This window comes from Anolis carolinensis, chromosome 1 (assembly GCF_035594765.1).
Source record: "Anolis carolinensis isolate JA03-04 chromosome 1, rAnoCar3.1.pri, whole genome shotgun sequence".
In the NCBI taxonomy this organism is placed as follows: Eukaryota; Metazoa; Chordata; class Lepidosauria; order Squamata; family Dactyloidae; genus Anolis; species Anolis carolinensis.
The window spans coordinates 302,923,402-302,950,269 of NC_085841.1; the positions used below are offsets into that span (position 1 = coordinate 302,923,402).

General features: G+C 40.9%; 1 protein-coding gene across 4 annotated transcripts in view; it reads right to left on the bottom strand.

Moving 5' to 3' along the window:
• The window catches only part of ambra1 (autophagy and beclin 1 regulator 1), a 198,099-nt gene that overhangs the window by 121,639 nt on the left and 49,592 nt on the right, over positions 1-26,868 (bottom strand). For all 4 annotated transcript variants that reach the window (XM_062962254.1, XM_062962198.1, XM_062962362.1 and 1 more), the window contains 2 exons: positions 20,680-20,766; positions 16,303-16,485 (listed from right to left, as the gene is read on the bottom strand). In XM_062962254.1, coding sequence (XP_062818324.1) covers positions 16,303-16,485; positions 20,680-20,766 — 270 coding nt within the window. The remainder of the gene's footprint in view (positions 1-16,302; positions 16,486-20,679; positions 20,767-26,868) is intronic.

The window sequence follows — 26,868 nt, forward strand, 5'->3', positions numbered from 1 at the left end:
TTCATTCTGAAGCTACCTGATTATCCAATATAATCTGAAAGTAGGTGGTTGCATTTCCCCTTCAATCCCTGCCCAAGAATGGCTACAAAACACCTTGCAAACAACAACATCCCAACAAGCACCTAATGTTCAGGAAGAGGGAAAGCAAGAGTAATGGAATGGCCCAAACAAGATATCTAAGTGCACTACTTGTAACTTGTTACTTTGAAGCTCTGCTTACTGATTATCTTTAAGAGCAAACTGTTTTCACATTCTATACAGTCCAGTTTGTCATATCAGACATTCTAAATTTGCCTCCTTTGCTCCAGTACATATATAGAACATAGTGCAGTGCATGCATAGAACATTTTAACCAGATTTCAGTATCTATTTTAAAATGCCAACCTTTAGCCACCTTCAGTTCTTTGCAAACTGTAAGGACAAGAGAAATAGCTGGCAGTGTGGCAGCTGGTTAACAATTTCACACTGGGCCCAGCATTACTATCAGTGACACAAACATAAAGTGTGTTGACAGAGTGTTAACAGGATGTAGTAAAGAAAATTTTACTGAATATCTATGTCTTTCAAAAGTAGCATTTTGTCATCCCCTAGGTGGACTCAAGATAAAAAGAGCACAAACAATTTTACATATCTAAGACGTCTGCACATATCTTTACCAAATTTGGTCAGGTCATCGTGCAAATCAGTACAACTGAGACTAGCAAGTCTAACAAACACATTTCTTTTTCTTCTGACCAATTAATAACCATTAAATTATATCACTAGCCAATTAATACAACAGTTGTGCAGATGCAGAGAAATCAAAAGAAAAATTAATCTGTAATTAATTAATCTAGCTAAAGGGAAGAAATGTATAAGCACAGGGATTTTGTAAATTTTCATTTAAAACCTGTACCAGTTAAAAGGAATATTTTAAGATAAAAATAGAACCTTAGAACCCATTTTTGAAGGGGTTTTTTTAACTATGGAGAAAAATTGCTTTCAGGTACAGTAGAGTCTTGCTTATCCAACGTTTTGTATTATCCAACGCAGTCTGCCTTTTAGTAGTCGGTGTTTTTGTAGTCAATCTTTTCAATACATTGTGATATTTCAGTGCTAAATTCGTAAATATAGTAATTACTACATAACATTACAGTATACTGAACTGCTTTTTCTGTTGATTTGTTGTAAAACATGATGTTTTGGTGCTTAATTTGTAAAATCATAACGTAATTTGACATTTAATAGGATTTTCCTTAATCCCTCCTTATTATCCAACATTTTTGCTTATTTATTTATTTATTTATTTACAGTATTTATATTCCACCCTTCTCACCCCAAAGGGGACTCAGGGCGGATCACATTGTACACATATAAGGCAAACATTCAATGCCATAGAACATAGAACAGAGACAGACGCAGAGGCAATTTAAACCTTGACCAGCTTCCAGCTTCCTGAGGGTATCCTTGATTCTGGCCACAGGGTGAGCAGCTGCTTCATCATCCACTGCGACTGCCACTTCCTCATTCCAACGGCGGCTGGATGATTTTTATGGTGTCGTAAATTAGCCTCCGCACAAATAAGTGGTACCTAAATTTCCTTGATAGATGCAACTATCTTTTGGGTTGCTTAGGTCAGCAACGAGCAGGGGCTATATTTTATTTTTAATTGTCGGGTGCTCACCTCGCCACGGGCTGGCCTCGAACCCATGACCTCTTGGTCAGAGTGATTTATTGCAGCTGGCTGCTAACCAACCTGCGCCACATCCCAGCCCCTTATCCAACGTTCTGCCGGCTCGTTTATGTTGGATAAGTGGGACTCTACTGTATAAACAAAATGAAAGAGCTATGCTGAAAAGTCTAGTCATCACTGGTTTATGTATTAAATTGAGGTGAAGGGGGATATTAACAAACAGTGCAAATGCAATAAATTCTGAAGTATGGGAGGGAGGGGGGAAAATCCTAGTAAATTTCATGTCTACCTGGGCCAGCCAAGTTTTGAATATATGACAAATGTAACAGCCAAGGAGAATAATATTGCCATGCCCCCAAGTTACTTCTTCTTGTTAGTAGCATAGCATCCTCTCCACTCCATCTATTGCTGCAAAACACTACAGTACTTCTTGCCCATTTATCAGCTAAAGTTTTAAGCCAGCAGGACTGCAGGCAGCAGGTTATTAATGGCTCTTCAAAAAGTCAAAAACATAGCCTTGATTACGTCTTACAGGGACATTAAAGAATAGAAAGAGTTCTACAACACAAAGAGCACTTCACAAGATCAAGTACCTCTGACAAGTCTAAAATACAAAAGAATTCATCACCTGGTCAAGTGCTATGCGCTGCAGCGGAACCCGGATAAATCTGAAGATAAATTGCGACAGGAAAGTCAATTTGAAAAGAATAAAGTCACAAGTTTGTGTTCTGACCCGGAAACTAAATGAATCTCTTCTAATCTTACCTCTCTCCCTAATACATAATTACCAAGCAAACAACAAGCTGCTGCATTAAATGGTTGCAATGGGTCATCAGAAACTATGGAAATTGGAACTTTCAAAAGGGAAAAAGAAACTCCTTAATAAATGTACATTAAAATGCACATTAAAATGAGCTGAAATATTAATGGATACTGCATGAAGGCAGCATCAGTATTGATTAAAATTCAGAGTCATTAATCTAAAGAGCATCTTATCAAACTTGTGGAACTCAGAAAAGAATATCAATTAGAAAAAACTTATGCTAAGAACATTTGATTAGAAGTTCTGTATTTTTAGACTGATTTTATATTCAACAGACATTTTCTGAAGAGACTTCCCTCCCTTAGAATCATAGAGTTGGAAGAGACTTCATGGGCCATACAGTCCAACCCTCTGCCAAGAAGCAGGAAATCGCATTCAAAGCACCCTCGACAGATGTAAACCTTTTAGGTTTACAGATTTTAAGATCAGTATGTAAAAATTCTATATATGACTGGTAACAACCAGACTTCTACAGTTTACTTCAAGTTAGAGAAACGTAATTAATGGTCTTTTGAGTCTATTTAGTTATTTTTTACAATTTCGATTTGCCTTTGATGACTGGCCCAAGGACATTCAATGAGTTTCATGAATTGATGCAGACTAGAAACTGGATCTCTAAAGATTCAGTCTAATACACAAACTACTATACAATGGTTCCATACTGGTTATAGAGAAGCACTACATATATCTCTAAGCTACTGCTGGAGCTCTATTCATCATCAGGAGGATGTGAAAGAGCTGAGACAGGCAGCTGTAACAGCCAAATGTTCTCAAACAGAAAGGTACATGACAAAGGGCCCTTCCAGACAGGGCCTATATCCCAGGATTTGACCCCAAGTTTTCTGCTTTAAACTGGATTGTATGAGTCTGCACTTCCAGATAATCTGAGATAAACAGAAAACCTGGGATCAGATCCTGGGATATAATGTCTATCTAGAAGGGGCCAGAGAAGCAGATGCTTTGAGTTTTACCTAACTGTGATAGGAAAACCTATCATGGGATTTTTCTGATAGTTGTTATTCAGAGGGACTCGCTTTTGTCTTCCTCTGAGACCAAGAGTATGACACGCCCAAGGTCACACAGTGGGTTTCAATGACCAAGTGTGGATTTCAACCCAGTCTTCCAGAATGCTACCTCAACCTCCAAACCACTATGCTACACTTTGTCTTACCTTAGTTTAAAGGAATTAAATTAAGTGCAAGAAACCATTTTAATGGATCGTATTCAAGCTCTGGCAATTCTACAATCCTTTCCCAAAAAGTGCGTAACACATGCTTCTTTCAAAGAGCATCTGAAAGATAGTGAAAGGTTTATTCTACAAGCATACATTCTTTGCACTGTAGAAGAAAAATGCTCCCAATTCCATGAAGGTAAGACAAAATGTTTGCATTATATGCCTTTACAAGGCTACGCTGAAAAATCTTCACACATAGCAGTGGCGGTAGCTTTTCCCCTAGCATAGTTTTGTGTTATTTAACCATTTCTCTGTTATGATTGATGTTTTTGATAAATCAAATTTATTCTGGCTCTGTCAAATTTATCTCCCTCTTGCAATCTCTTCCTTTCTTCCCCCTCCCCATGTCTTTTATATTGTAAGCCTAACACTTGTGTCTCCCAGCCATCTCATGTACAGCATCCCATTAATGTGGAGGCTCTAGAAAGAATAAGTAAAGGTAAGGGTTTCCCCTGACGTTAAGTCCAGTCATGTCTGACTCTGGGGGTTGGTGCTCATCTCCATTTCTAAGCCGAAGAGCCTGTGATGTCTGTAGACACCTCCAAGGTCATGTGGCTGGCATGACTGCATGGAGTGCCGTTACCTTCCCGCCAGAGCGGTACCTATAAATCTACTCACACTGGCATGTTTTTGAACTGCTAGGTTGGCAGAAGCTGGAGCTAACAGCGGCTGCTCACGCCGCTCCCGGGGTTTGAACCTGGGACCTTTCGGTCTGCAAGTTCAACAGCTCAGCGCTTTAACACACTAATTAATAATTACTCATAGTCTCTGCAGCGCAACCTATATTAATAAAAATGTCACTCAGGAATACTTCACCTGTCTGAAGCATGCTAAAGACAGAAAACTTTCACTCTGCCCCTTCCTGGTATTTCATGGTATAATCCTGAATGAAATAACTTATCCATACTTCTCAGCATAAAGAGAAGGAATGCAGAATGAAAGGGCATTCTTAGTCTATTGTGTAGCCAATTCTTGGAGGCAGGAAGGTAGTTAGTTTATGCAATAATGAAGGTTTTCAGAGATGCCTTTCAAATAGCAGAACAACTTACTATCCCAAATAACTACATTTCAAAGTTTGTTACGAAACATTGCAATTGCATATTCTGTTTCACTTGCTGGACAGCCAATTCAGCACACTGCTATATTTAATGTCAAAATAGTAAGTCTGGAAATCTAACCTTTCTATGCTCAAGCAAACTATCTATCATAGACCAAGCTCAAGTAAAATGTTCAGTTCACTGACTTCATGGGTAGTAATAATCTAAAGATTACATTTACCTAATTTGTTTCCATCTTAAAAAACAAAAAATCGTAATTAAATTCAGTGTCTTTCCCCCTTTCTATAGAGAACAAGAACATAGGAGCTAGGTGTAGGAGAGTATTGAAAGTATTGAGAGTATTGAAAACTGATGTTCACGCCGCTGGGAGCGATCATCCGGAGTTTCGGGGTGAGGTGTCATCTGTACGCAGATGATGGCCAGCTCTGTCACTCCTTTCCACCTGTCACTAAGGAGACTGTCCAGGTCCTGAACCGGTGTCTGGCCGCTGTGTCGGACTGGATGAGGGTGAACAAATTGAAACTGAATCCAGACAAGACAGAGGTCCTCCTGATCAGTCGCAAGGCTGAACAGGGAATAGGGTTACAACCTGTGTTGGACGGGGTCGCACTCCCCCTGAAGACACAAGTTCGCAGTCTGGGGGTTCTCCTGGACTCATCGCTGAGCCTGGAGCCCCAGGTCTCGGCGGTGGCCAGGGGAGCCTTCGCACAACTAAGACTTGTGCGCCAGCTGCACCCGTTACTTGGGAGGTCTGACTTGGCCACAGTGGTCCACGCTCTGGTTACATCCCGTTTGGACTACTGCAACGCTCTCTACGTGGGGTTGCCTCTGAAGACGGCCCGGAAGCTCCAACTAGTACAACGGGCAGCAGCCAGACTAATAACTGGGGTGGCTTACAGGGAGCGTACCACCCCCCTGCTAAAAGCCAGCTCCACTGGCTGCTGATATGCTACCGAGCCCAATTCAAAGTGCTGGTTTTGACCTATAAAGCCCTAAACAGTTCTGGCTCAATCTACTTGTCCAAACGCCTCTCCTCCTATGAGCCAGGAAGATCCCTAAGGTCATCTGGTCCTGCTAAGCCAGCTCCACTGGCTGCCGATATGCTACCAAGCCCAATTCAAAGTGCTGGTTTTGACCTATAAAGCCCTAAACAGTTCTGGCTCAATCTACTTGTCCAAACGCCTCTCCTCCTATGAGCCAGGAAGATCCCTAAGGTCATCTGGTGAGGCCCTGCTCTCGGTCCCGCCTGCTTCACAAGCGCGGCTGGTGAGAACAAGGGACAGGGCCTTCTCGGTGATGGCTCCCCGGCTGTGGAACACCCTCCCCAGAGATATACGGCAAGCCCCAACCCTTTTGAGTTTTAGAAAAGCCTTAAAAACATGGCTATGTGCCCAGGCTTTTAACGAATAAATGACAAAGACGACCCAGACTGTTATATGGATAAAGTAGGAAGATACTGGACGAACGGATTTTAAGCATATGTTTTATGTTTTATACTGTATTTAATTGGTTGTAATACATTTTTATATGTTGTTGTTTTTAATGATGTGTCAGCATCGAATTGTTGCCAATTGTACGCCGCCCTGAGTCCCTTCAGGTGAGAAGGGCGGGATAGAAATATTGGAAATAAATAAAATAAAATCAATTCAAACTCACCGCTTGGGAATAAGATGACTAGACAACTTTAAATGAACAACCTTTATCCTTGTTCTGGTATTATTGTGTTGCTAAAATGTGACTTTAAATTAACTGGAGAAAAAGCAGGACATAAATAAAAACACAGAATATCCAGGCATTTAAATCAAGTCACAGGCATAGTAGTTTGCAATATACTGACTAGCAACCCATTTGCTATGCGTATTCAAAAGAAACTGTGTACATTATTCTTGTCAAACAAGGAGATATCATACTTCAGCATACAGTATGATTCTGATGTCCATAGGGGATACATTCCATGACACACCCACCCCCATAAATATCTGAAACAGTGGATATAAGAGTAAACCCTATATTTTGACTATATTTGGGCTGTGGGTATGCCACAGAATTGCACTGGAGGTCTACAAACACTTGAAGAAGGGTAAGTGAAGTCTTAGAGATCAAATCTGTGGGTAAGAGAGTCATACCGTATTGATATCCTTATGCAATAAAATAATACAGAGCATAGAAAAGGTAGGCACTTTTCTGCTCTGAGAAAGATGAAAACCTCACCTTCTCAACCCAGAAAGGCTGTGTGGGCTTTTTACAAGTTATATAATTTAATATTTTTAAAGTTCATAAACATGTGAATGCAAACAAAGGTATGAACCAAGACATTCAACAAAGAAACAATCTTCATTGTGAAATATCCGTAGGGAAAGGTTCTACCTCAAAGGCTCTCTACCAGCTTCACTATCAGCCAAGGAGGATAACTGCACAGAAAGGAGAGAATCCCTCAAATGCACTGAAGGGCTGAGATCACAATGGAACATTTGTTACCAAAAAAGCACAGCTAGAGCACAGGACAGAAACACACTCTTTTCCCTACTCAGCATGAAATAAAAGGCAGTCTTAGTATGGCTGACTGAATCGCTTTCCTGAATGGATCTTTTCCCTGTGTGAATATTATCTGCAGGGGAACACATTTCTCCATAGGTATCTGCCCAGCTCTGTGAATGAAGAATGTACCATTTCTTTTTCGAAGTCAAACCCGCTTCCCCAGAGGATGAATAGGAGGCAGTAATGGAAATAACGGAGGGTTGGTCTTGCTGAGCTTTCCCTATCACAATGGGCCCCAGCAGGCTGCCTCACTCCTACTCCTGCAGCCTGCGGTGCTGCTTGGGGAAAGCTATTAGGCGGTTGACGCTTCTACATCTCTGCCCTCATTTACATCTTACACAAACAAAACCACAATGAAAATGGAAGACACATTCATTCCCTTATGCTTCAAAGTAGTTAATTGCTGGAGCATGAAATGCCAGCTCCATTGAACAAGGGTTCTGCCTCCACCATCAACTCTCTTCCAGAAGATTGTTTCTTGCTGTTCCAGGAGGAGACAAATTGGACTACCTGGTTCAAAAGATGTTCCAACTGAAATTTAAGGGCATAAAGAGGGCATATTTCTAGCACTACAAACAGACACTGTAATGGAGCACTCCATGTTCCTAATTCCAGATAAACACTGGAGTAAATAATATGGCAATACAAAACAAGCAATGTAAAGATCACATGAAGGTCCAGAATAACATATTGAATGGGTTTTTTGAGGTAGAACAGTGTGGAAGGCCATCTAAATCTGTTCCAAATTTAAACTAAGGGGAAAGTTCAAAAACAAGCAGTTAGAAAAATATACAAATTCACTGGCCACTAAGTGCCACAGAATATTAAATTAAGGCCATGGGATATTAGATTAAAGAACCAGCTAATGGCAGATATTCAATGATCAGCAGAAAATGTTCAGCACAAATCAATTAGTGGGTCATAGAACAAATAGACAAAATCAATCAGGCAGATTATCTAGCCAATTTGGGATTGATGAAACATTCTACTATGATTACCAAGTTTATTCATATTTTATAGCCAGTATGAAATCAGTCTGAAATAGTCTAAATATCCTGAAGGCACCTGATCCTGTCTAATCTTGGAAAGTAAGTAGGGTCAGCCCCAGTTAGCACTTTGATGGAAAACAGCTGGTGATATAGGACACCTCCTTAAATTATAGGTACCAACCCCAAATGGGGTCTCCTTAGCTCAATGTTAGGGTCACAAAAATTTAGCAAAAAAAAATTGAACACCATCTAGTGGCTTTTTAGACATTACACAAATCAGAGGTGTTTACAGTGGACTTGTGATGACTCATGGGCCATGTAGTCCCGTTCCATGTACTATTGTGGCAGATGAAGAGGAAAACTTGGGTTTCCCACCGTTTCTGCCAGATTTGGAGCCCTTGCACCTGCAAGATGTTTGCCCACAAGAAGTCAGCCAAACAAGCCTTGAGCAGAAATCTCCCCCATTTTCTCGCCGGGATTATTATAATCAAGATAGGGGCGCTCGAGAGGCAACTCGCCGGAGCGCCAGGATAGCTGCCAGACAATTAGCTGATTAAGTCTGCTTCCCTCGGGAAACTTTAAGGAGTCATGCATCTGGACACAGTATAGGTTTCGTTTCTTGTTCTCCAGAGAAAGTGTTCCTTGGCGGGAAAACAAGATCCTATATAGGTGTTTGCCCAAAAAGAAATCTTTGCGGAGTCAATTCGTCGGCTTGAGGAGTGAGATCGTGTGTAGACTTCGTACTCCAGTTCCCAGATCCCGGATCAAGTTTCCAGCCCAGCCTTGTACCATGGACTTCTATGGACTCAGTTCTTGATTCATGTTTGCCTTGTTTCAAGTTTGATCTTGCCAAGTTTCAAGTCTTGCCTTGCCTTGCGTTTTAAACCACGGACCTTGCTTCTCAGATTCAAGCCTTGTTTTCCAGTTTCCTTCGGATTTACCTTAAGCCTCAAAGACTATGGACAGTTCCCCACACTATTGCTTGCCAAATAGTGTGTGTTTCGGTGAAGTGGATTATAACTTTGGACTTTAATATCACATATTGGACATTGTTTTCCTGGACTATATTTGACCTTTCCTGAAAGGTCTACTTCTGAACTATATTCTACACTTGTTTTTATTGACTTTATATATTTCCCTAATAAAGATATTAGATAGATTCTGGTCTCTGCGCATGGTTATTGGTGTTCTGCAGCCTGGGTCCTGACAGTTTGACTCCGCCACCTAAGCACCAATTAACCTAAGACCAGAATGTCTACGGGAACCGGGGCGGAAGACCAACCGCTCAGCTACACCATTTCCAAGGAAGAATTCGACAGGATCCGTGATACTCTCCGAACACAGGAGGGTGAAATTCTGGGCTTGAAGGAACGTGGAGTGCGCCTCCCTGCCCTAGCGCTTCCAACCAAGTTTTCTGGAGAAGCCTCCAAGGTTCATGTTTTCCGTCGCCAGTGCCAGGCGTACATAGAAGCCCGCCAAGCTGAATTTCCCCACGAAGATGTCAAAGTGGCGTGGATTTATAGTCTTTTAGATGGACCTGCGGCCAATTGGGCGACGGCGCTGTATGATGCAAGTTCCACGCATCTAAGCTCCGCGCAAGGGTTCTTGAACCACCTTAGGAGGACCTGGGGAATCGAGGACAACGAGGAGGCGGCCGGCCATAAACTCCGGCGACTCCTTCAAGGGGACAGGCCGTTGTCCCGGTACATAGCCGAGTTCCGGGTGCTGGCTCAGAACACCGGTTGGAACGATATCGCCCTCAGAGGGCAGTTTCGTGAGGGCCTTAACTTCGAGATGCAGGAAGAAATTTCTAAGGTGGATCCCCCAGAGACTCTTGAGAGACTCATTAATCATTGTCTACGAGCCGAAGTCCTGCTTGCCAACAAAAAACAGTGGCTCCGAGGTCAGAGTGGAAGAGCCGGGGTGAGACCCCCCGCTTCTACCAGTATTCAACCACGACCAGTATGGAAATCTCCACCGCCAGCCCCAAACCCCATGGGAAGCGAGGAAGAACCGATGCAGTTGGGCAATGTGCGCCCCAGACTGGATGTTGCCGAAAAGGCCCGCCGCCAACGTTTGAATTTGTGTTGGTACTGCGGAAATGGGGGCCACCTCGCCAGAGAATGCCCAGCCAAAAGAAAGCCCGCCGCCCGCCTGACAGCGGCGTCCTCTGTGGAGCCGGAGACGGCCAAGGCGGCTGGGGCCAAGCCGGCGGGGGAAGCCACCGACCGGGCGTAGAGAGGCTCGCCAACCCGGTCAAAAACCCCACTCAAGAGCCGCAGACGGGGGTCCTATTTCTCCTAGTGGTCACGTTGTGGTCAGCGAAAAAGGGACCCGTCATGATCCATGCCATGATAGACTCAGGAGCAACAAACAATTTCATTGATAGAGAGTATGCCGACTCTCTGGGATTACAATATCACGATTTCAAGAATGCCCGAGTGGTGCAAGCTATAGATGGTCGTCCCCTAAAGAAGGGTCCAGTGAGCCAGTGGACTGAACCCACCAGAATGTGGATAAGGGAACATATGGAAGAGATTTCCTTCTTCGTCACCGAGGTGCCCCACTTCCCTGTGATTTTGGGAATACCATGGCTGACACTCCACGACCCAAACATCTCCTGGACCAACAGAGAACTACAATTTGCTTCAAAGTATTGCCAAAACCATTGCCTAGTAGCCAAGGTCTGCCATGTCACAGAGGCAGAGCCCATCATCACCTTGCCCAAGAAATATTCAGACTTCTGGGACGTTTTCAATGAAAGGGAAGCCGAGAAACTACCCCCACATAGACCCTACGATTGTGCCATTGACTTGGTGGAGGGGGCCCCGATCCCACGAGGACACCTCTACTCCCTGACTGAACCAGAGCAAGAAGCTCTCAGGGAGTTCATAGAGTCAAATCTTCGCAAGGGATTCATCAGACCCTCTCAATCCCCAGCTGCTTCCCCAGTGATGTTTGTGAAAAAGAAGTCAGGGGACCTACGCTTGGTTGTGGACTATAGAGCATTGAATAATATCACGAAGCGGAACCGCTACCCCCTGCCTTTGATCTCGGACCTCTTAGACCGATTTCGAGGGGCCAAGGTTTACACCAAGCTGGATCTCCGGGGGGCTTACAATCTAGTTCGCATCAGGGAGGGGGACGAATGGAAAACCGCCTTCCAGACCAAATTCGGATTATTCGAGTCCCTCGTCATGAATTATGGATTATCCGGAGCTCCCGCAACATTCCAGCATTTTGTCAACGATATCTTTCAGGATTATCTAGATCGGTTCTTGATCATATACTTGGACGATTTTTTGGTGTTTTCTAGATCACAATCGGAGCACGAGAACCACGTCAGAATGGTGCTACAACGATTGCGGGATCATGGACTATATGCCAAGTTAGAAAAATGCGCCTTTGATCTGCAAGAAGTAGACTTCCTGGGGTACCGCGTCTCGCCACTAGGGCTCTCCATGGACCCGGCAAAGGTTTCAGCAGTTTTGGAATGGCGGGCGCCAACCAACAAGAAGGAAGTGCAACGTTTCTTGGGGTTCGCGAACTACTACCGCAAATTCATCCCAGACTTTGCCCGCTGGTCTGACCCAATCACCAGCTGCATCCGTGGAAAACAGCCTTTCCGCTGGACGGAGCAAGCAGAGAAAGGGTTCCAACAATTAAAGAAGTTATTCACGACCCAGCCAATTCTACAGCACCCTGACCCTAAAACCCCTTTTGTTGTGCAGGCTGACGCCTCTGATGTGGCAATTGGGGCTATACTCATGCAACCAGTGGGAGAGCATCTTCATCCTTGTGCCTATTACTCCCGTCAACTAACAGCCCCAGAGAGGATTTACACTATTTGGGAGAAAGAACTCTTGGCCATAAAGGCAGCCTTTGAAAATTGGAGACATTGGTTGGAAGGGGCCAAATTTCCCATTGAGGTTCATACTGATCATCGAAACTTAGAGCACCTAAGGACCGCACAAAAGCTAAATCAAAGGCAGCAACGCTGGGCTTTGTTTTTTGAACGTTTTGACTTCCAGATCCATTATGTGACCCCGGCACAGACCAAGCAAGCAGATGCTCTATCACGGAAACCAGAGTATGCTGCAGGACGCAAAGAGACCTCAGAATCCCGATTGCTGCAACCCGAAAACTTTGCCACGCTCACAGTGGGAAACACCAAATCCACTCCAATTGAACCAACTCCTTCCAACCCAGAACCCCTTTGCGCTCAAGAAATTAGAGCCAGCCAGCAGGCAGATGCCTGGGCTCAAGACCAGATTCGCCAAGGATTACGTTTCCCTTTCTCACTTAAGGATGGACTAATGTGCTACCGGAACCATGTTTACATCCCTCCAGGCCCCGGCAGAGAAAAGGCACTTCGTCTGTGTCATGACAGCAAGCCAGCAGGGCATTTTGGGCTCTTTAAAACCATGCACTTGATTCTACGAGATTTCTGGTGGCCCAAGATCCGCAAGGATGTGGAGAAGTATGTCAATACCTGTCCTGTATGTCAGCGCTCCAAGACACGAAGGGAGAAGCCCTCGGGGCTACTACATCCTCTCCCCACTCCTTCTCGCCCATGGGAGATAATTTCCGCGGATTTTATCACTGACCTACCACCTTCCCTTGGATTCACCACGATACTAGTGGTGGTGGACCTTTTCACCAAGTTGGCTCATTTCATTCCCTGCGATGGCCTCCCCACGGCCAAGGAAACTGCAGATTTATTCCTTCAGCATGTTTTCAGACTACATGGATTACCCAAGAGTTTAGTCACAGACCGTGGATCTCAATTCACCTCTCGTTTTTGGAAAGCACTACAAAAACTATTGGGCATAGACTCTCGTTTATCTTCAGCTCACCATCCCCAAACGGATGGGCAAACTGAGCGCACCAATGCCACTTTGGAACAATACCTTCGCTGTTATGTAAACTACCAGCAGGACAATTGGGCTTCCCTGTTACCTCTGTCAGAGTTTGCTTACAACAATGGTGTCCAGGCTTCAACTAAAGAAACCCCGTTCTTTGCAAACTACGGCTTCCACCCACGTTTCTTCCCTTCTGTCATTGAAACCTCAGAAGTCCCTGCAGCAGAGGACTGGTTACAAGAACTTACAGCGGTGCAACAACTCTTGCACCAACAACTGGATCAAGCCAAGGAGGACTATAAACGCCACGCTGACGGCCATCGCCAGCCGGGCCCCGAGATCAAGGTAGGAGACCGGGTCCTATTGTCCACCCGCTTTTTGCCCTCCCACCGTCCTTGCCGGAAGTTAGATGCCCGTTTCATTGGTCCCTACCCAGTGGTGGCGCAACTTAACCCCGTGACTTTCAAACTCCAACTTCCGCGCTCCATGCGCATTCATCCGGTGTTTCATTGTTCCCTGCTCCTTCCGGCGGATGGGGTACGCCCCGATGTGGACCAGCCGGCCCCCGCCCCTGTTTTGGTGGACGGGGAGGAGGAATTCGAGGTTCAGGACATTTTGGATTCTCGCTTTCATCGCCGCCACCTTCAGTATCTCATTGACTGGGTGGGTTTTGGCCCCGAAGAACGCTCTTGGGAAGACGCTTCCACAGTCCATGCCCCCGATTTGGTCCGCCGCTTCCATCAGGCCTACCCTGCCAAGCCGCGGCCCCGCACCTCGGGAAGAGGGCCCATTTCGGAGAGGGGCCTTGAGGAGGGGGATAGTGTGATGACTCATGGGCCATGTAGTCCCGTTCCATGTACTATTGTGGCAGATGAAGAGGAAAACTTGGGTTTCCCACCGTTTCTGCCAGATTTGGAGCCCTTGCACCTGCAAGATGTTTGCCCACAAGAAGTCAGCCAAACAAGCCTTGAGAAGAAATCTCCCCCATTTTCTCGCTGGGATTATTATAATCAAGATAGGGGCGCTCGAGAGGCGACTCGCCGGCGCGCCAGGATAGCTGCCAGACAATTGGCTGATTAAGTCTGCTTCCCTTGGGAAACTTTAAGGAGTCATGCATCTGGACACAGTATAGGTTTCGTTTCTTGTTCCCCAGAGAAAGTGTTCCTTGGCGGGAAAACAAGATCCTATATAGGTGTTTGCCCGCAAAGAAATCCTTGCGGAGTCAATTCATCGGCTTGAGGAGTGAGATCGTGTGTAGACTTCGTACTCCAGTTCCCAGATCCCGGATCAAGTTTCCAGCCCAGCCTTGTACCATGGACTTCTATGGACTCAGTTCTTGATTCATGTTTCAAGTTTGATCTTGCCAAGTTTCAAGTCTTGCCTTGCCTTGCGTTTTAAACCACGGACCTTGCTTCTCAGATTCAAGCCTTGTTTTCCAGTTTCATTCGGATTTACCTTAAGCCTCAAAGACTATGGACAGTTCCCCACACTATTGCTTGCCAAATAGTGTGTGTTTCGGTGAAGTGGATTATAACTTTGGACTTTAATATCACATATTGGACATTGTTTTCCTGGACTATATTTGACCTTTCCTGAAAGGTCTACTTCTGAACTATATTCTACACTTGTTTTTATTGACTTTATATATTTCCCTAATAAAGATATTAGATAGATTCTGGTCTCTGCGCATGGTTATTGGTGTTCTGCAGCCTGGGTCCTGACAGGACTCTGCAGAAAATGCTTTATCAAACCTTGCAAATGCTGATGTAATCAGCAAATGTTTAATTTTATACCTGTTTTATACCTATCTTACGGTCATCTACAAATTTCAGACTTGAAAAATGTTTCTTGCTGAAACCATAGAATCCACAAAAATACCAATATACCCAGAGTTGCGTAAAAATTTCTTGGATGGAAAGGTGGAGCAAGTGGGGAAAGTTTAAGAAATCCTACTGGCAGGAATTGACAACGAAACCTCTGAATATTCATTGACTACGAAATTCATGGGGTTGCCATAAAGTAACAGGCAACCTGAAAGCACATACATGTATGAAGTCAGTGTACATCCACTGGTTCAACAAGAATACAGGAGACCACTTTGCTCAATCATAAATGTTCTATTTTCAGTAACTCCTTCTCTTTCCTTGAAATTCCCTATTTATACAATGGCTACGGTCATTTACAAAATTCAGAATTGAAAAATCAATGATGTTTTCTGCTGAAACCCCAGAATTCACAAGCACATGAAATGTATAAAAAGCATACAAAAAAGGACCAAAAAAATTCTGAACCCAAGAATTTGTTTTGAATACCAGAATTGTATGGAATTGAAATGTATTTCCACATATGAATCTATTCCCAGATTTCCGTTTTGGCAACTAGGCTTCAGGTACTGTTCTAATGCTTTAAGTTTCAGGGCCAAATTGTCAGTTTAGGAATGAAACTGTTATTAAGCAAACACATTGGCTAATGAAATAAAGAATCCAAAATAACTCTTCTTTAGTCAAATCTCTTTTTCAGCATAACATAATTTTAAAATAGGAAAGAAGACATTTTATTGGCACTATGGTTAAAAAATAAGGAATATGAAAATCCTTACTGATCAACTATTAAGTCATAGAACTATCTTCTGTACTCCCAATTCAGAGTACCTTTGGCAAAAATATTAATAGTCAAAGTGCTCTGTACTTTTAATATCTTAAGAGATCTAATGGAAGCTCTGGTTAATAGTGTGTAAGAATTTACGTGTATATGTATGTGTATATGTATGTTTGTATATACACACACATACATATGAAGAGATAATAGAGGACCACAGAGACCCTCACGATTGATACTATTCTCAATTTAAGTAACTGATAAGGCCCAAATTTAACCAGCTAGTGTGATTACTTAACCTATCAACAATTTGTCAAATTAAAATCAAATCAAGCTCTTAAATCATTTCTAACAGCTTAGAGTCAGAGGGAAACAAACAGTGAAAATTTTGAAAAACACGAAAAACCTCAGAATGATTAATCTTTTAGATCTTAAAATAAAAGTAAAAAATTGTTATCTTTGCAGACTGGCCAAGACACTTGTGAAAGAAAGGGGTATTTGTTCATGTTGACTGTAAGAAGCACTTACTCAAAGTCTTCAAATTCTAGATCATTTCCTTCTACAGAAGGACCTGTATTCTCAGAGGTGGAAGCAGAAGATGAAGAAGACCGGAGACGATTCTGCTGATATCGCATGGAGCGCTGGCGAATACTATCTCTGCGTGAAAGATACTGGATCATTCTCTGAGCATAATAAGCAGCAGGAGACAACCTGAGAAAACAAAAGGTCACTATTATCTCAGAAGCAAATCTCACCAAATAAATTGGGGCTTGCTTTTTGGCTGAGCACATGTAGAACTTCAGCTTCACTATTCAATCTGTGAGCCAGAACAGAGACATCTTTCCCACTTTCTGAACTTAGTTTATCAATAATTTGATTATAATGGACATAACAATAATTGAACAACACTTTCCAACTAATATTAGAAGAATTGAGTTTCAAGGGTTGTTTGTTGTTTAAAGAGATCACATTTTTTAAAATCTGGTCCAGTAGACAATTATACTTTGCTAAAAGGCAAAAGAAGTGCTTAACTTATATTTGATTAAGAACATGAGATAGTCAGGCTAACTCACAATCCCACCAACAGAAGTTTTTGGGAACAAGATATAAATAAAGCACTTGAGGATTGTGAAGTGACAGAAAGTTGTACTCCAATATAGAGAAAATTGAATTGAGTAGTTTTTAATCTTAGATCCTGTGTAACACATCAGTTTTTCAGCATAAATTGCTTCTAAGTCTATACAATGGTATAATAATTCTTTACACAAACAAGGGGCACACGTATAATCAGGATATCAAAGATGGGAAATTGTATTTAGATAAGGTAGCCAGATGACTAGCACTATTACTATGCAAACCAGATAACCTCTGGTCTGTATCTATGGCCTCATCCCAGAGAGTCCGCGTCATTCAATCCATATCCACTTTAAACAGAGAAACAGCGGTGCAACCAAAGCCAGCCTGCCCAGGAGCTAGCTACAGGAGACTTGATGTAGCAACTGCCCAAACTGAGGAGCTAACTCACGGTACTCAAACTTTGCTGGAATATTTATAGTAAACGTCAGCCCAGGAGGTACAATCAGCAACACTTCTGCAAGTAGTGCCTAGGTTGGAGCAGGTGAACTCCTCATTAGTTCCTACTGTTTTATACTGCACGTTAAACTGTATGCCACCCAAAAATCACGCTACAGGGAGGAATAAATGTTTTAAGCAATTAACACATTTTGTTTGATTGCAGAGACTCTCCTTGAATATCTTACGTTTCCAATGGGGTGCATAAGGTCTTGCTTTTCCAGTGGCGCATAAGGGGGTAGGCCTGAGAGTGGAATGGTAGGTTTCCAGCTAGGCCTTTATTGGGATGGATGCAGAAACTCTATGGGCCAGATTAGGTCTAGCTATCTCCTGCTGCAACTTTGCATTTAATTACAAAATGCTGACAAAAAAGCATCTTTCAAGAACTTCTTCTATACACTACAAAGAAAATGTTTATCTTAAATTTCTGACATGTGACATTTCAAAAATAATTGTCGGGAAATTTGTTTGCTAGTTTTAACTGAAATTTCTCAACATTCTCTAACAATTTTCCATCAATAGTTAATTTTCATAATTTCTGATTATGTCAAAAAAGGTAACTGCTACCTTCATTTTCTTTCGAGCTAATTTATATCAACTACAATGCCTTTTTCACCAAGCATTTTAAACATGACTTCATATTTTCTATGTAATGATCAACTACTTTTTCAGTAAGAATATAATCCATTTATGCAAAGCAATTTTAATTTCTCACACCATCTTTTCATAGATCAATCTTCACTTAGTCATCCATCTATTCTTCCCTACTTTACTTGTTTCTATGTGGGATTTCTGTGTCTGTGAATTAATACACTTTATTTTTTTCCCAAATCTACAATAGTGATCTTTTTCAAATCACAAATAGTGAATTTGCATTTTTCAAAGGGATCTTCCATCAGTATAATTATAATTTAATTATCTATCTATAATTAACTTTTAATTTTCCCAAAGGGTTTTTTTTTGGCAAATCCCACTTACTGAATTCAGAATTTCCACATCTTATTCAAATCCAAGATATAATCAAAACTTCAGACTTATTTGCATAATTCAACTCTTCCCCCATTAATAAAGCAGATTCTCAATCCCAACCTTACCAAATTATATGCTATGCTTCTAATTTCATTAATATGACCTAGAAAGGTCAAGTAGCCTGTTTTGCTTTGAAAACATCTGTCCTCTATCAGTTGCACTATCAAAATCAGAAACTGCATAGCCCAGGTCACAAAATTTAGAAATATGCATAAATATTAAAGATTCTTGATATATAACACAAATCTCTCAAGGAAATGTTCATGTTTGTCCCAATCAACAGTGACGTAGTAAGTACAAACAATAGAAGCAGCTGTATGAACACATATTTATACAATCACAAACAGAAGAGATGAAAGAGATAGGAAAGCATAGGTAACAAGGAATGTGTGGGATCAAATAGTATTACACAGGCATAGGTTTGATTTCAAATGGGGATGAAAAGGAAGTCTGGCCAAAGATGTTTCAGTAAAAGTAGGTTTTGAAGAGGGAGATGCAATTCCACATGGAGTTTGAGAAATGAGTTTGAAGAATTAAAGAACCAAAACAAATTATTTTCTTCTTCTATCTACATCAGGGGTCCCCAAACTAAGGCCCAGGGGCCGGATGTGGCCCTCCAAGGTCATTTATCTGGCCCCCGCCCTCAGTTTTGTAATATAATATTTTTATATCAGTTTTAATAATATAATATATTGTATATACATATAATATTGATAATAATCTTATGTTATACAATATAATACTAATAGGAATAAAGTAAAGGTTTCCCCTGATGTTAAGTCCAGTCATGTCTGGGGGTTGGTGCTCATCTCCATTTCTAAGCCAAAGAGCTGGCATTGTCCGTAGACATCTCCAAGGTCATGTGGCCAACACGACTGCATGGAGCGCCGATACCTTCCCGCCGAAGCGGTACCTATTGATCTACTCACTTTGGCATGTTTTCGAACTGCTAGGTTGGCAGGAGCTGGAGCTAACAGCGGGCGCTCCCGCCGCTCCCCGAGTTTGAACCTGGGACCTTTCAGTCTGCAAGTTCAGCAGCTCAGCGCTTTAACGCACTTCACCACCGGGGCTCCTTACTAATAGTAATACAATATAATAATATTAATTACTAGCTGTGCCCGGCCACGTGTTGCTGTGGCAAAGTATGGTGGTATGGGAAATAAAGTATTGAGGAATTGGTGGTAGTTAAGGTAAAGGGTAAAGGTTTTCTCCTGACATTAAGTCCAGTCATGTCTGACTCAGGGGGTTGGTGGTCACCTCCATTTCTAAACCGAAGAGCCGGCGTTGTCCGTAGACTCCTCCAAGGTCATGTGGGTCAAAGCAGATAATATAAGATTATAAATGGGTTATATAGCTGTGTGGAAGGGCTTTGAGTCTACACTGCCATATAATCCAGTGCAAATTAGATAATATGTGGAAGAGGCCTAAGTGAGGCCTAAGTATGCCTGTCCCCTAACTGAACCCTGGCTGTCCCTTGGCTGAGTTGGTTGCTAGGAGACCAAGTGGGCAGAGATTAGCCCTCTAGACTGGTAGCCATTGGATAAAAACAATTATTGCTCTCCCTCTAATTAGGACTTTATTTTTCTTTTCTTTTTTTTTGTTGTATAAACCTAGAGGCATGGATGATGGGTTGTGTTGTCAAATTTCGAGGTTGGGGGGCCTGTAGTTTTGTTGTTTTGTGGGTTGCCGTGATGCCATCACTCATTTATATATAGAGATATGTTATATATTACATATTATATAATAGTATAGTGGTATAGTTCAATATAGTAATATATAATGCTAATATTGTGTTATGCTAATAATATATTGTATGTAAATACAGCTGCTTTGAGTCCCCTTCGGGGTGAGAAGGGTGGGATATAAATGTAGTAAATAAATGCAGTAAATAAATAATTAATTTTAGACTTAGGCTCGGCCAAAGTCTGACATGACTTGAAGGCACACAACAACAACAACAATCCTAATTAACTTGACTATCTCATTGGCCAGTAGCAGGCCCATACTTTCCTTTGAAATCCTAATAGGTTTATGTTGGTTAAAATTGTTTTCATTTTTAAATATTGTATTGTTCATTCATTGTTGTTGTTGTTGCACTACAAATAAGACATGTGTAGTATGCATAGGAATTTGTTTGTATTTTTTTTCAAATGATAATTCGTCCCCTCAATAGTCTGAAGGATTGTGGACCGGCCCTCTGCTTAAAAAGTTTGGGGACCCCTGATCTACATATACCTTTTTGCCTATCTACTATTCTTTGCTGTTTGGATACATGAGACCATCAGTGATTCAATTTCTCCTTACCTAGCGGGATCAGGATAGATTGGATGCTCCCGGGATCCTGCACCATCATAACGTGATAGTGAAATGAGTGAAGACTCCAGAAGCCTCCTAGAGAAGAAAACACATCATTTTATTGGCAAAATTAAGCTATAATCATCCCTTAAATTCAGGTTTTTATCCTAATGTAACTAGAAGAATTTGCCATTTTTTTCATGCTTATTTTAGCTTCATATTCTTGAAAGTTATATAAGACCAGCAGAACTCCACTGTACTTTGACATCTGTTAAAAATAATCACACACTTTTCCTTTTATTGCATGTTTTCATATTTTCGCCAAAAACATTCCCCTATAATGCAGGTATGGGTCAGGAACTGAAGTGAAAACGGGGTTTGTTACTTCTCAGACACTAACACCCCCCCCCCCCCCCCAGTGCTTACTTGAAATAGTAACATTTATTGCACACATACATCTGCATACAACACATAGTGGGGAATCACACGTTCTCCATTCATTTCCCTGTTCATGCAAAACTAGTCCTGCCTCTTTCCTGTATGTACAATGAATGCATCTATGGCTGATCCTATCACCTTCCTTGCATGCCAAACACTTGGAAGCGGGAAAGGAAATGCAACTGAATGTGATTTATAGTACATTGAGGTGTTTTTTTTCCTATATAGAAGTGCTTTCAAGGTATAAAATGGATAACATTTACGGTAGGCCTCAGTTTACATAACAGGCAGGATGAATCAGCAAGTAAATTAAGTTACTTAGCACTATTTATGCTTTCACAAATAATAATACAAATTCTAGATTTTTCATCTATAGAAATGTAATGACAATAAATTGCTGCCACAGGGATTCTTCTATATGAAGCTTTTTTTCATGTCAGGAGCGACTTGAGAAACTGCAAGTCGCTTCTGGTGTGAGAGAATTGGCCGTCTGCAAGGTCATTGCCCAAGGGATGCCTGGATGTTTTTGATGTTTTCACCATCCTTGTGGGAGGCTTCTCTCATGTCCCTGCATTGCGCTGGAGCTGATATAGGGAGCTCATCCATACTCCCCGGATTGGATTCAAACTGGCAACCTTCAGGTCATCAACCCAACCTTGAAGTCATCAGTCCTGCCAGCACAAGGGTTTAACCCACTGTGCCACTGCGGGTTCCTATGAATGAAGCTAATAGTCTATTATAATCATTTTGTAAATTCCTCAGAACTAAAATGGAATTAAACTTATTTGGTTTGGATGAAATTTCTCCTCTCATATGAATCCCGCTAGATCTTTTTGGGAAGGCTATTCTCTATGTACTGCAATAGACAGAATTTTGAAGACAAGGCTTTCTTGATAGATGGACAATTACGTAACAGATTTCTCAGGGAGAATCGTCTTTGTGTAGTTTTAGATGTGCTGCTAAAACATCTTTATATTCACATATCTTTTTATTAATTTATTGGATTAAATTTATATCTATTCCAAAGACTTTTATCCAGATTTTTATCCAGTTGCGGCTTCCATCAAATGAAGCAGGAGCAATTTTTTAGTGTCTGCTCCAGAAGGTTATAGGACTCCATGGAGCAAAGTAGAAGATGTGTGGGGGGAAAGGGTGTTGCAAGAGGAGAAAGGACATTTGAAACACAGCCTCTTCCTCCCCCCACACTCATCTTTTCCTCATAGAACTCTCCTCCCTTGGATCTAGTTTTCCGTCAGCAGATAGACATAACCAAGATAAAATCAATTGCTTTCCCATCACCAACATTGATCAGCTATAATGTTGGCTAATAATTCTTTATTATACTCTGCTTCCAAAGTCTTTTTAAAAAAAGGAAATAAGTAACACAAGCCAACAAGTATTTTATCAGATATAATTTTAGGCCATTTTTTCTCTATCACATGTAGTTTTTGTGATGAGGCTAATTGAATGATTAATGTATTTACACACTGATATCAATAGAATCTAATGGATATTAATGTGCAAATGCATTAATTATTCGATTAGCCACATCACCAAACTACATGTGATAGAGAAAAAATAAACACAGATCTGAATTCAGCACAAAAAAACCTCTATAAGAATGACCTATCATTATATTTGATGAAAAATATTTTTGGTTTGTGTTACACAAATATGATGCAGTAGTCATACAGTAGTCCACTATAATTTACCATTTGTCATATTTTAAAAAGTTGATGTGATGGGGGAAAAATAAAGACATATTTAAAATCAGCATAAAATTGATTTAAACTGTGCTACTCTCATTTCAGATTATTACAAAAAGTTTGAGTTTGTTGGCTTGTGTAATTTGTAAAAATGAACAGAAAATAGAATAATAAGTATAGAAGACAGCAATCTTGTATCCTTCAGAAATTTTGAACCACAGCTCCCATAATTTAGTCACTGACCAATAGCTATTCTGTTGGGGTTTATAGGAGTTATAGTCCAAATATGCAGAGCACATCAGATTGCATTTTTCCTGCCAGTTACCTAAGGAAATTTTCTTACAATAATTGAGCATAGAAGTATGTGGCTAATCTTTAATGAGGCTCTATGATAGATAATATATTGCTTTATTTTAAAAAGCAAAGATTTGCCTAGCTGAGCAAACTTGACATAATTGAAGAATCTCTAGATTTCAGTGTCAAGAGGTCACCCGCATGATTAAAGAATAATGTCAAATTAATTGAGCTGATTAGAGAAAAATAAGAATTTCCTTAGCAAATGGAGGTTTCCCCCACAAAACAAATTCTAGAAAAGAAATGCCCATGTACAAGAGGCAAAAAAATGGCTTGTAGGTACATCTAATTAACACCAACTAGACCGCACACTTTTGATAGATAGGGCTGTCAATTTTGTTGTTTTATTTTTTCATACTGCCATGTATGTTAATGACGCTATGTAAATAAATCAACAATATTATTAAAACATTATTATACATAACAAAAATGCCTTAAAGACATCAGAATCGAGTTGCACTTTACAGAGGTCAGTGAAAGAAGAGAAATAAATGAATAGTGATGTATCACCACTGTTCAAAGTGCAGGACATAACGTAGAGGCTGTTCATATAGGAAAAAGAAAGCTTCTTATCATCTTTACTTTTAATTATCAAATGAGATGTTGCCATATAAGCCAATGCTAGTTGATTCAGAGAATTAAAACACTTTCCCTCAAATGAAAATTGCTCATTAAACCAAGAGGAACCTGGGGAGAATCCTCCTCCTTTCTAGCTCATCTTAATTTGATCGGCCACAAACGTCAAAAATCCAAAGGACATGAATAACTAATAAATAACCGATAAATCTATGCCTCGTGTTCTTAACGTCAAGTACATTCTTTTCTTTGTCCAAAATGATGGCAAAGTCTTCCTCCAAATTTAAGTCATTCTAGGAAAACAAAAGTTAAGGATATTGTTGATCTTCCCTTCCTTGTTTTTTTTTTTTTTAGTACTTTAATTCTAAAGTATTTGCCAAGGATGGAATAAACGGTCCCTTTATTGCCTGCTCATTTCACACTCAAAACACATTTTCAAAAATGAGTGGATTCATTCCAGAATGAAAAAGTATTTAATAAACTTCAACATCTAAATTATGAAGGCCTTACTCTGCCATGTCTTCCTGTCCTGAGCACTTCTTCTCAGTGCTATTTATGTTTCTAAATATCTTCCCTTCTCAGTGCAGTCTTTGATCTCTAAGTATTTATTTATTGTATACTTATTTAAAGTATTTACATTCCATCCATCAGTCAAGCAGAGTGACATATAAAAGTTAATTTAAAGTTTCTTGACCTCAAGCTTACAATTTGGTATGATAGGACATGCAAGAAAAATGGAATAGCATTGGTGGGAGAAATTACCGTATATACTCAAGTATAAGCTGACACGAATATAAGCCGAGGCACCTAATTTTACCACAAAAAAACTGGGAAAATGTTGACTCAAGTATAAGTCGAGAGTGGTAAATTTCAGAAATAAAAATAGATACCAATAAAATTACATTAATTGAGGTATCAGTAGGTTAAATGTTTTTGAATATTTACACAAAACTAATTTAAGATAAGACTGCCCAACTCTGATTAAATCATTACACCCATCTTCTTCAATGTAAATATGCTTATGTATCCTTTTTAATAATAACTAGCTGTGCCCGGCGACGCGTTGCTGTGGCGTTGTCTGGTGGTGTTGGTGAGAAATTTGAGCTAGTGGTGGTATTGAATGTCTGTTGTATGGTTGTCTTTATGTTTAGTATGTATTTGGTTGTTTGTGTATTGTGAAAGTGGTGAAAGTAGAGGGGGTCTTTGTCCCTGTGTAGTATTGTATAGTATTTATACGTTGTCCAAGTGTTGTGAATGCTTAGATTGTGTCCTGGTGCATAGTAGAAAGGGTTGGGGTGGATGACCCTTAAGGGTGTCTCCAAACTATTGGACTCTATACTTCTATTGTTGTTGTTGTTATCATCATGATCATCATCTTCATTATCATTATTATTATTATTATTATATAGTGGGTGGATGGCCATCTTTCAGGAGTGGTTGGATTGTGTCGTCTTGGATGGTAGAAGGAGGTTGTACTGGATGATCCTTAGGGGTCTCTGCAAACCTTAGTGATATTGTTATTATTATTATTATTATTATTAAGAGGCTGTATGGCCATCTGTTGGGAATGTTTGGATTGTGTTCTCCATGGCAGGAAGGGGTTGGACTGGATGGCCTTTAGGGGTCTCTCCTATATCTGTGACTGTAGGATTGTATTATTATTTTTATTGTGGAGATTGTGGAGATATTGGATGGCCATCTTTCAGGAGTGTTTGGATTGTGTCCTCCTGTATGGTAGAAGGAAGTTGTACTGGATGATCCTTAGGGGTGTCTGCAAATCTTAGGATTGTATGTTGTTGTTGTTGTTGTTGTTATTATTATTATTATTATTATTATTATTATTGTTATTATTATTGAGAGGTTGGGTGGCCATCTGTTGGGAGTGCTTGGATTGTGTCCGGCATGGCAGATCGTGGGAGGTGTTAGCTGGCCCTGATTGTTTTGTGTCTGAAATTCCTCTGTTTTAAGTGTTGTTTTTTATTTGGTGTTCTGATTTTAAGCTTGTTAAAATATTAGGGAGTCAGATTGTGTTGATTGTCATGGTTCATAGTATATATTTAAAAAAATATTAAAATGGGTTGGATATTCTAGAACGTTGGATAAGAGAGAGTGTAGTGGAGATAAATAATATAAATAAATAAAGTGTGTATATATATAATTATATATATAGTATATAATTGTATATCTTGTAGAGCTTCTGTGTGTCTTTGTGGAGTAGTGTAGAATGACTGGTGGCCGGGTTTGCTTCTCTTTCTTTCTGTTGTGAGAGATGATGGGTGGGCGCTAGGACCCAGGGGACAGCTTTTTCCCATTGCCTGCCTTTCCTCTAGCCGGCGAGCTGGATTGTTCTGGTCTGGCTATGAGGCTTCTCCTTCCCCCGGGCATGGCTCCCCGCGTCCATGGTTCTCTCCTTTTAGTGAGGGAAAGTGGGTGCTGCCATTGTTGCTCTCGTGGTCAGGAGAAGCAGGAGGAGCAGGGAGAGTGCGGTTAACATGCTGGTCATGGAGGAGGCCTGAGGTTCTGCTGTAGGTGAGACGTGTGGGGAGGGAGGCTGGGAGAGAGATGAGAGGGAGGTGTGTGCGCAAGAGGAGTTGGGTGAGTGAATGGGGCGCCATGGCGGGAAGCGCTTTGTGCAAGCGTAGATGGTGTGTTGTGGGTTTGTGTGATTTTCTGTCCGTGTGGAGGTGCGTGACGTGATCTTTTGTTGTTTCAACCTTAAGGCGTGGATGTTGTATTGTGTGGTTAAACTGCTAGGTTGGGGGGTGTTTAGTTTTGTTGTTTTGCTCGGCGCCGGGATTCCATTACCCCATATATATATATATATATATATATATATATATATATATATATATATATAGGGTAAAACAATACATGTAATAATAATAATATCAGAGTGAAATAAATGTATTAATAATAATAAATAGAGTAAAATAATAAATGTAATAATACCAATAATAACAGATATAAATATATAAATGTACCATATATACTCGAGCATAAGCCAACCCGAATATAAGCCAACCAGGACCCTCACCCGAGTATAAGCCAAGGGGAGCTTTTTCAGTCCTAAAAAAGGGCTGAAAAACTCGGCTTATACTCGAGTATATACAGTAAATTAATTTGG